Source organism: Sinohyriopsis cumingii, chromosome 17 (assembly GCF_028554795.1).
Source record: "Sinohyriopsis cumingii isolate HCF-2022 chromosome 17, ASM2855479v2, whole genome shotgun sequence".
Classification (NCBI taxonomy): Eukaryota; Metazoa; Mollusca; class Bivalvia; order Unionida; family Unionidae; genus Sinohyriopsis; species Sinohyriopsis cumingii.
The window spans coordinates 12,283,712-12,296,084 of NC_142977.1; the positions used below are offsets into that span (position 1 = coordinate 12,283,712).

General features: G+C 40.1%; 1 protein-coding gene across 1 annotated transcript in view; it reads right to left on the reverse strand.

Annotated features, from left to right (window-relative positions):
- The window catches only part of LOC149777759 (L-xylulose reductase-like), a 55,112-nt gene extending 47,962 nt beyond the window's left edge, over positions 1-7,150 (reverse strand). The window contains exon 1 of the mRNA XM_089938805.1: positions 7,028-7,150. Within this exon, the coding sequence (XP_089794931.1) occupies positions 7,028-7,079 (52 nt within the window). The 5' untranslated portion in view covers positions 7,080-7,150. The remainder of the gene's footprint in view (positions 1-7,027) is intronic.
- Between the last annotated feature and the right edge of the window lie 5,223 nt (positions 7,151-12,373).

The window sequence follows — 12,373 nt, forward strand, 5'->3', positions numbered from 1 at the left end:
AGTTACGAGTACACTCTTCTAAGCCTGTCATTGAACACATGGAGACAGTTACGAGTACACTCTTCTAAACGTGTCATTGAACACATGGAGACAGTTACGAGTACACTCTTCTAAGCCTGTCATTGAACACATGGAGACAGTTACGAGTACACTCTTCTAAACGTGTCATTGAACACATGGAGACAGATACGAGTACACTCCTCTAAACGTGTCATTGAACACATGGAGACAGTTACGAGTAAACTCTTCTAAGCCTGTCATTGAACACATGGAGACAGTTACGAGTACACTGTTTTAAGCCTGTCATTGAACACATGGAGACAGTTACGAGTACACTCTTCTAAGCCTGTCATTCAACACATGGAGACAGATACGAGTACACTCTTCTAAGCCTGTCATTGAACACATGGAGACAGTTACGAGTACACTCTTCTAAGCCTGTCATGGAACATATGGAGACAGTTATGAGTAGACTCTTCTAAGCCTGTCATTGAACATATGGAGACAGTTACGAGTACACTCTTCTAAGCCTGTCATTGAACACATGGAGACAGATACGAGTACACTCTTCTAAACGTGTCATTGAACACATGGAGACAGTTACGAGTACACTCTTCTAAACGTGTCATTGAACACATGGAGACAGTTACGAGTACACTCTTCTAAACGTGTCATTGAACACATGGAGACAGTTACGAGTACACTCTTCTAAGCCTGTCATTGAACACATGGAGACAGTTACGAGTACACTCTTCTAAACGTGTCATTGAACACATGGAGACAGTTACGAGTACACTCTTCTAAACGTGTCATTGAACACATGGAGACAGCTACGAGTACACTCTTCTAAGCCTGTCATTGAACACATGGAGACAGTTACGAGTACACTCTTCTAAACGTGTCATTGAACACATGGAGACAGTTACGAGTACACTCTTCTAAACGTGTCATTGAACACATGGAGACAGTTACGAGTACACTCTTCTAAACGTGTCATTGAACACATGGAGACAGCTACGAGTACACTCTTCTAAGCCTGTCATTGAACACATGGAGACAGTTACGAGTACACTCTTCTAAGCCTGTCATTGAACACATGGAGACAGTTACGAGTACACTCTTCTAAACGTGTCATTGAACACATGGAGACAGATACGAGTACACTCCTCTAAACGTGTCATTGAACACATGGAGACAGATACGAGTACACTCTTCTAAACGTGTCATTGAACACATGGAGACAGTTACGAGTACACTCTTCTAAACGTGTCATTGAACACATGGAGACAGTTACGAGTACACTCTTCTAAGCCTGTCATTGAACATATGGAGACAGTTACGAGTACACTCTTCTAAGCCTGTCATTGAACACATAGAGACAGATACGAGTACACTCTTCTAAACGTGTTATTGAACATATGGAGACAGTTACGAGTACACTCTTCTAAGCCTGTCATTGAACATATGGAGACAGTTACGAGTACACTCTTCTAAGCCTGTCATTGAACACATGGAGACAGATACGAGTACAGTCTCCTAAACGTGTCATTGAACACATGGAGACAGTTACGAGTACACTCTTCTAAACGTGTCATTGAACACATGGAGACAGTTACGAGTACACTCTTCTAAACGTGTCATTGAACACATGGAGACAGTTACGAGTACACTCTTCTAAACGTGTCATTGAACACATGGAGACAGTCACGAGTACACTCTTCTAAGCCTGTCATTGAACACATGGAGACAGTTACGAGTACACTCTTCTAAACGTGTCATTGAACACATGGAGACAGATACGAGTACACTCTTCTAAACGTGTCATTGAACACATGGAGACAGTTACGAGTACACTCTTCTAAACGTGTCATTGAACACATGGAGACAGTTACGAGTACACTCTTCTAAACGTGTCATTGAACACATGGAGACAGTTACGAGTACACTCTTCTAAACGTGTCATTGAACACATGGAGACAGTTACGAGTACACTCTTCTAAACGTGGCATTGAACACATGGAGACAGTTACGAGTACACTCTTCTAAACGTGGCATTGAACACATGGAGACAGATACGAGTACACTGTTCTAAGCCTGTCATTGAAGACATAGAGACAGTTACGAGTACACTCTTCTAAACGTGTCATTGAACACATGGAGACAGATACGAGTACACTCCTCTTAACGTGTCACTGAACACATGGAGACAGATACGAGTACACTCCTCTAAACGTGTCACTGAACACATGGAGACAGATACGAGTACACTCCTCTAAACGTGTCATTGAACACATGGAGACAGATACGAGTACACTCCTCTAAACGTGTCATTGAACACATGGAGACAGATACGAGTACACTCCTCTAAACGTGTCATTGAACACATGGAGACAGATACGAGTACACTCCTCTAAACGTGTCATTGAACACATGGAGACAGATACGAGTACACTCCTCTAAACGTGTCATTGAACACATGGAGACAGATACGAGTACACTCCTCTAAACGTGTCATTGAACACATGGAGACAGATACGAGTACACTCCTCTAAACGTGTCATTGAACACATGGAGACAGATACGAGTACACTCCTCTAAACGTGTCATTGAACACATGGAGACAGATACGAGTACACTCCTCTAAACGTGTCATTGAACACATGGAGACAGTTACGAGTACACTCCTCTAAACGTGTCATTGAACACATGGAGACAGTTACGAGTACACTCTTCTAAACGTGTCATTGAACACATGGAGACAGTTACGAGTACACTCTTCTAAGCCTGTCATTGAAGACATGGAGACAGTTACGAGTACACTCTTCTAAGCCTGTCATTGAAGACATGGAGACAGTTACGAGTACACTCTTCTAAGCCTGTCATTGAACACATGGAGACAGTTACGAGTACACTCTTCTAAGCCTGTCATTGAACACATGGAGACAGTTACGAGTACACTCTTCTAAGCCTGTCATTGAACACATGGAGACAGTTACGAGTACACTCTTCTAAGCCTGTCATTGAACATATTGAGACAGTTACGAGTACACTCTTCTAAGCCTGTCATTGAACATATGGAGACAGTTATGAGTACACTCTTCTAAGCCTGTCATTGAACACATGGAGACAGTTACGAGTACACTCTTCTAAGCCTGTCATTGAACACATGGAGACAGTTACGAGTACACTCTTCTAAACGTGTCATTGAACATATGGAGACAGTTACGAGTACACTCTTCTAAGCCTGTCATTCAACACATGGAGACAGTTACGAGTACACTCTTCTAAGCCTGTCATTGAACATATGGAGACAGTTACGAGTACACTCTTCTAAGCCTGTCATTGAACATATGGAGACAGTTACGAGTACACTCTTCTAAGCCTGTCATTGAACACATGGAGACAGTTACGAGTACACTCTTCTAAGCCTGTCATTGAACACATGGAGACAGTTAAGAGTACACTCTTCTAAGCCTGTCATTGAACACATGGAGACAGTTACGAGTACACTCTTCTAAGCCTGTCATTGAACACATGGAGACAGTTAGGAGTACACTCTTCTAAACGTGTCATTGAACATATGGAGACAGTTACGAGTACACTCTTCTAAACGTGTGGTTGAACACATGGAGACAGTTACGAGTAGACTCTTCTAAGCCTGTCATTGAACATATGGAGACAGTTACGAGTACACTCTTCTAAGCCTGTCATTGAACATATGGAGACAGTTACGAGTACACTCTTCTAAGCCTGTCATTGAACACATGGAGACAGTTACGAGTACACTCTTCTAAGCCTGTCATTGAACATATGGAGACAGTTACGAGTACACTCTTCTAAGCCTGTCATTGAACACATGGAGACAGATACGAGTACACTCTTCTAAACATGTCATTGAACATATGGAGACAGTTACGAGTACACTCTTCTAAGCCTGTCATTGAACATATGGAGACAGTTACGAGTACACTCTTCTAAGCCTGTCATTGAACACATGGAGACAGATACGAGTACACTCTTCTAAACGTGTCATTGAACACATGGAGACAGTTACGAGTACACTCTTCTAAGCCTGTCATTGAACACATGGAGACAGATACGAGTACACTCTTCTAAACGTGTCATTGAACACATGGAGACAGTTACGAGTACACTCTTCTAAGCCTGTCATTGAACATATGGAGACAGTTACGAGTACACTCTTCTAAGCCTGTCATTGAACACATGGAGACAGATACGAGTACACTCTTCTAAACGTGTCATTGAACATATGGAGACAGTTACGAGTACACTCTTCTAAGCCTGTCATTGAACATATGGAGACAGTTACGAGTACACTCTTCTAAGCCTGTCATTGAACACATGGAGACAGATACGAGTACACTCTTCTAAACGTGTCATTGAACACATGGAGACAGTTACGAGTACACTCTTCTAAGCCTGTCATTGAACATATGGGGACAGTTACGAGTACACTCTTCTAAACGTGTCATTGAACACATGGAGACAGTTACGAGTACACTCTTCTAAACGTGTCATTGAACATATGGAGACAGTTACGAGTACACTCTTCTAAGCCTGTCATTGAACACATGGAGACAGTTACGAGTACACTCTTCTAAGCCTGTCATTGAACACATGGAGACAGTTACGAGTACACTCTTCTAAACCTGTCATTGAACACATGGAGACAGTTACGAGTACACTCTTCTAAGCCTGTCATTGAACACATGGAGACAGTTACGAGTACACTCTTCTAAGAGTGTCATTGAACACATGGAGACAGTTACGAGTACACTCTTCTAAACGTGTCATTGAACACATGGGGATAGTTACGAGTACACTCTTCTAAGCCTGTCATTGAACACATGGAGACAGTTACGAGTACACTCTTCTAAACGTGTCATTGAACATATGGAGACAGTTACGAGTACACTCTTCTAAGCCTGTCATTGAACACATGGAGACAGTTACGAGTACACTCTTCTAAGCCTGTCTTTGAACACATGGAGACAGTTACGAGTACACTCTTCTAAGCCTGTCGTTGAACACATAGAGACAGTTACGAGTACACTCTTCTAAACCTGTCATTGAACACATGGAGACAGTTACGAGTACACTCTTCTAAGCCTGTCATTGAACATATGGAGACAGTTACGAGTACACTCTTCTAAGCCTGTCATTGAACATATGGAGACAGTTACGAGTACACTCTTCTAAACCTGTCATTGAACATATGGAGACAGTTACGAGTACACTCTTCTAAACCTGTCATTGAACACATGGAGACAGTTACGAGTACACTCTTCTAAACCTGTCATTGAACACATGGAGACAGTTACGAGTACACTCTTCTAAGCCTGTCATTGAACATATGGAGACAGTTACGAGTACATTCATCTAAACGTGTCATTGAACATATGGAGACAGTTACGAGTACACTCTTCTAAGCCTGTCATTGAACACATGGAGATAGTTACGTGTACACTCATCTAAACGTGTCATTGAACATATGGAGACAGTTACGAGTACACTCTTCTAAGCCTGTCATTGAACACATGGAGACAGTTACGAGTACACTCATCTAAACGTGTCATTGAACATATGGAGACAGTTACGAGTACACTCTTCTAAGCGTGTCATTGAACACATGGAGATAGTTACGTGTACACTCTTCTAAACATGTCATTCAACACATGGAGATAGTTACGTGTACACTCTTCTAAACGTGTCATTGAACATATGGAGACAGTTACTAGTACACTCTTCTAAGCCTGTCATTGAACACATGGAGACAGTTACGAGTACACTCTTCTAAACGTGTCATTGAACACATGGAGACAGTTACGAGTACACTCTTCTAAACGTGTCATTGAACACATGGAGACAGTTACGAGTACACTCTTCTAAACGTATCATTGAACACATGGAGACAGATACGAGTACACCCTTCTAAACGTGTGATTGCACATATCGAGACAGTTACGAGTACACTCTTCGAAACGTGTCATTGAACATACGGAGATGGTTACGAGTACACTCTTCCAAACCTGTCATTGAGTATATGGAGACAGTTACGAGTACACTCTTCTAAACGTGTCATTGAACACATGGAGACAGTTACGAGTACACCCTTCTAAACGTGTCATTGAGCATATGGAAAAAGTTACGAGTACACTCTTCTAAACATGTGATTCAACACATGGAGACAGTTACGAGTACACTCTTCTAAACGTGTCATTGAACATACGGAGATGGTTACGAGTACACTCATCTAAACGTGTCATTGAACATATGGAGACAGTTACGAGTACACTCTTCTAAACATGTCATTGAACATATGGAGACAGTTACGAGTACACTCTTCTAAACATGTGATTGAACATATGGACACAGTTACGAGTACACTCTTCTAAACGTGTCATTGCACATATGGAGACGGTTACGAGTACACTGCTAAACATGTCATTGAACATGTGCAGACAGTTACCATGTACACTCTTCTAACTATGTCATTGCACATATGGAGACAGTTACGAGTACACTCATCTAAACATGTCATTGAACATATGGAGATAGTTACGAGTACACGTGGGGGCCCCGAGTGGCCGAGTGGTCTAAAGCGCTCTCCGTTACGGATCACTGCCATCTCACCTCTGTCTGCGTGGGTTCGAGTCTCGGATTCGGCCAACGTGGGTATGTGAGAAAGCTTGCCAGTAGCTTCTCGTGGGTCGGTGGTTCTTTCCGGGTTTTCCCGGGTTCTTCCTCCACCATTAATACTAGCCGCCATGTATAGCCTATCGTGTGCTGAAAAATGGCGTTAAATCCCACAACAACAACAACGAGTACACGTTCCAACGCACTAGAATTTGTAAGCCGCCTGCCAGTATTGTGATATCATCGTTGTGTTAGGCACTGCCTGCTTGCTGTAAATAGCCGTTCGTTGTACTGAAAGAAGGTAGAAAGGAAGGAAACAAGAAAGAATGACACTTATCAAGGAAAGTGTTGAATTTTAGCCATAAATTACCCTTTCCAGACCCAGTCACCAGTGCCCTTTTGCCATCAAATCGAATATCCATTCTTAAGTTCTACACCGTTAAATAGTCGCTTACTTGTACTATGAGATAACATGGTGCGGCTTATATATACCTTCTTTTCCATTTGGTATCGATACTGGTACTTTTTCCAGGACACAGGCACATCTCATAATACATGATGACTAGCTGCGGTCAAATACCGGTACAAGTCAATACCCTAAGTTGTTACAGTTGAAATACCGGTACAAGCCAATACCCTAAGTTGTTACAGTTCAAATACCGGTACAAGCCAAAGCAACAAGTCGTTACGATATTTTTTCTTATCGACTACTCATTTAAAAAGATTATCTCTTAACATAGATTTTCACGATAGATTCAGTACTTGTTAAACTTGTATTTTATTTATACAACATTTTCTATTTTGTATTGCTTTTCTTGTTATTATTTTTTTTTCACGACACGGACATGCAGATTGAAGGTAAATCTTGTTATCACGTGTAACTCTGAGCGTTGTTGCATTCTGATTCTCTAACCAAGATAACGTGTGTCAACGTCACATGATAAATTCTTCAGATATCGTAAACGACAGCTCTAGAATTTTCGAATTGAACTTCTGCAGTGATCATTTATTTAAATCCTCATCTATACTGTGATCTGCACTGTCTCAACTCTCAGCTAATATTCTTTTGACTTGTTCGTGGAGAACACAGGCAACGCCAGCGTATCCCATGTTGCACGTTGGTAGGAGATTATCTTGTTCACTATTTGCTAATGTTAATGGTATTTTCTTATCTCTGAAGATAGATTTTCAATATTAATTCTATTGTTTTAAACTTTCATTTTTAATATAAAACATTTTTTCTTCTTTTTTGTTTTAATTGTCTGTACTGATTTATCCGTCTAACGAGCTCATAAATTTAAGGTAAACCAGATTGTGTGTTCTGTCAGTGTCTACTAGTGTGTGTGCTCTGTCAGGGTCTACTAACAGCGGAACACGTTCTTATTGCGTGTGTCGAGTTCTACCTTATTCTGAAGTGAATTGCTTGGTGAAAATGTACGGGGACGTACAAACAGAGACAATCTTGGATTTTTGTTTTTAAAGAATGCGGTTTGCACAAGAAATTTGAATAATGTTGTTATGATTTTACATGTGTTACCTTTATCTGTTAGTTTAATTCATTTTAGAGAGTTAAATATCTTTACATTTTATATTTTATATTGCTGTACTTAAATATGCATGCCATTGTAGATATGGAGACTCGAAAGGCTTTATCTTCGTAAATGTTTGTGCGATTCAATTTTACAATTTTCTAACTTGACATTTTGTTGGCACTACATAGCAACTATATATGATTCTATACATGTGTTTAGAGCGCATGTGAGTGCCTCAATCTACATGTGTTCAGATCGTATGTCATTAATTCTATGCACATCTGTTCAGATCGTTTGTGAGTGATTCAATATACATTCATTCAGATCCTTTGTGAGTGAATCTATCTTCGATCTTATGTGAGTGCTTCAATCTATATGTATTCAGATTGTATGTGCGTGATTTTAAGTACATATCGTCAGATCCTATGTGAGTGATTTTATGTACATGTCTTCAAATCCCGCCCAAGGGATTTTACGTATATTTATTCAATATTACACAAATTAACATTTTAATTAAGTCTCTCCAACTCAACATTTCCTTTTTGCAGCTGACAGATTTAATTCGATAACACTCTGTTAATGTAACGTACTAGTAAATCGGAAGTTACGATGGAGAACAAAGAAAGCTGCAAGTAAGCCGTTAGCATTAACACAAATGGCAGTACACTAAAAATGGACTAGACAGACAATTCAAACCTTTTTCGTTTACTATACCTCTCATGTGCACTGTAATTCTTACAAATGATGCTTTTACCACAAAAAGTTATTTTTAGAATGTACTAGCAAGATACAAAACAAACGAACAGTCAAGATAATTTCATTATATTGCCTCCAGGCTTGTATATCTTTCTTAAAAAAATTTCTGTCTTCAAAATGGCAAAATATGAAAAAAGAAAATGTGTAGTACGATGTATTTAATAGCTGTGAGATAATCAAAGCTTATAAAAAGGAAAAATTAGTGTTAAATAACAGGTGAAAATTAGCCCGAGTTTTAAATTTTAAATAATCCTAATTTCAAAACCAATATTTCACAGAAAAATAATTAAGTAATTCCCACAAATTGCATACCGCAGTGGTACCGGATTTAGTGAGTCAAAACAGGCTTCGGAAACAAACTTGGGTTGATGTTGTATAGTTAAATGGTATATATGTTAATGATACAGTCTGAAAGTGGAATTCAGTAGCGTGTCGCGTGGATTGGATGCCATACACTGTGTCGTTTTTTTAGCTACGCAGTGTGTCGCTATGTCGTGTATATTATTTCAAGATCCAAGTGACAAAAAAAAAAACCAGAAAAAAAAAACAACCTATAAAACGGACAGAAATGTGTGATTTCAGATTGATAAATGTAACTGAGTAGGAAATTCGATAATGCCAAAAACATTGATATTTCAATGGATAGCAGACGGCTGTATTGATGACGACACAGTGATAGAGTCGTCAATCAAATAACAATGTGGAAAATATATCTGATATGAGAGGAAAATACATGTCTACAGAATTCAAGACAATCCTGGATAAAATGGATACATTTGTTATTCCCTACTCAGAGCAGAAGGTAAGTGAAGATGGTTTATAATGCAATAATAATGAAATTTGTCAAGAATATTTTCACTGGTAATGAAAATTTGAACAAATCTTTCATATATAATTTACCCATGCAAAAATTAAATTTCATATCTAATTTACCCATGCAAAAATTACATTTCATGTGCAGAAAATTCATCTTTCAAAGCTCACAAACGTTTACTATTATCAGCGTTTGAAACAAGTTCGGACATTTAAACATAACAGTAGATTATGTGATTTCTCCTTGCATAATCATATATGCAAATGCAAATGATAAGAGTACGATTTGACAGGTAGTCCGGTTTGTTTTAATATTACACATCAATATTTAATCTTGGGAGAAATGACCCACAGATCTGATCTTCCGTGTCTTCTCAGCAACGTTGAATCTGATGAATTAAAGACACGATAAATGCGTCTTTCTTTCGATATTTACTTTCAGGTTGTTAACGGTCACACTTCCTTAATTGTTCCAGCATAACTGCATACCGCATTTTCTTATTCACTGTTTTCTTTCTTTTATTCTAACGTCAATGTTTTCAACTGATATGCTTTTTATCGCAAATGAGTCATCAGGAATGTTGAAAGCAAGGAAGACCTTTTGGTAAATGTTCAGTAGCCCCCATCCCCCCAATCCTCCATGTGTTCAGTCTATCTGTCTTTCAACATTAACCTAGTCTGTTGCAGTTGTCTATTTTTATTAACGTGCTTACTACCTTTCCTATATTCTTCCTATATACCTTTCTAGATCCGAGGTCTAAATGACTATTTTTACAGTGTGGCTCTCGAGGGAAAATAATGCTGTAATGCAAATTGTTGATAAAAGAAATTACTAATAAAGGAACATGTACGCTATAATATTACATTTGTACTGAGAAATAATAAGTTCAGTCTCGGTTGTGCCTTTCCATCATCAATTGCCTTTATCTAATTAACATACTTAAAGATTATTTCTTTTTGATGGTTAACGATGTCTGGAGGATGACCAACCACGGTGTTGCAATCCGGATCGAGCGAATATGAAAAAATACGATTTTGTTTTTAATGGACGTAATAAAAGGAGATCTGAGTGGAGATATGGAATAGAACAACACGAGTAGTATTGTGCCTAATGGAGAGTAACCATTTTATCTCGTCCATCACATGGCTCACAAACTGTGTCCCAGGCTCTGTTAGTATCTCCTTAGGAACACACTGTCTCGACCAAACTCCTCACAAAGCCTCAACCACCGTAACTGAGTCAATGCTCTTTAACACAACGGCCTCCGGACACTGGGTGCGTAATAAACTATCGTTAATATTTAACGATTACCACTATCCAACGCCAGCTTTATCGGATCTATCAGGTCCATCGCCACACCCGAGAAAGGCTCATCAATCAGTGGGGTGGTTCCTAATGACACTGGGCGATGGGAGTTCTTAGGTATCACCCGTTAACATTTATCACAAGACAAACAAAATCCCCGAGCATCGACATACACACCAGACCAATAAAAACTATATCACAAGCCTATCTCTATCCTTCGCCACGCCCACGATGCCTTCAAGTAGTCCCCTAAGTATCAGCCTAAGCACTTCTGCTCTCTTACCTCTAGGTATAATAACTTGTCTGAACGTTTCTATCCCTTTCACGGTGTCTCGGTACAAAATACCTCTTTTAGACGCGATCGTCAGTTCTCCGTCTAGCAATTTCCATACGGACCCATCATATGCATACGCGTGTACATTCTTGAGAGGCAATTCGTCTTCTTGAAGCCAGGTAGCAAATTGTCTATCGGCTTAGACCCTGGCTTTCGCTTCTTATCTTAGTGTCAACGGACACCACATGCACAGGTGTATAAGTTATATGATTAGGCTGTGGCGACACATTCCTATACCATACTATTGCGTAGTGAGACAACTCCGACAAACAGGCTGCCTTAACTTTCCGTGTTACATACGGCGAGTCAAGATCGATGTTAAAGACCGAGAGCGAATCTTTCGTTAGCAAACTGGACTTCAGTTGTCTCGACTGTATAAAGCCCAGGCTTAACATGCTAACTATCTACCACAGCCGGGTAGCTACAGCAGGTATTAATAAGCATGGTTGCCCTCTCCTCCACCCATGAACCGTAGCGTTCTGTGATGGTCAAATCCATTGTCCATTGTTTCTAACTTCCTATCAGTGTCCGGAGTTACCGCGTGTATCGTTGTCGGATGGTACTTTGCATAGTCCTAAACAACATGGATTGGTTTGTGGCAGCCGTAACACATGAGCTCTCCTTTCTTCGTAGGGGTAACTTAATCTGCCCCCCCCCCCCCCCCCCGGATTCTTTCTTCCCCACAGAACTGCTTTCGGCTGATAGCACCAGTCCCTGGTATCCTACCGTTTTGAATATTCCGTTTTTGGAGCTAACCCTGTGTGGCCTTCATATGCTCGCTGATGCCAGGACGGTCCCTGCAACCCATGTGATTGGATGCGAGTGCACGCTCTCGTAACGAACGGCCATCACGCTTATATCAGCTAAAGCTAAGAACTCTCGCTCCGCTAAGAATACGATTAAATACTAAATAGTACACATGGAAAATGTTGTTGTTGTTGTTGTGGGGTGTAACGCCATTTTTCAGCACACGAT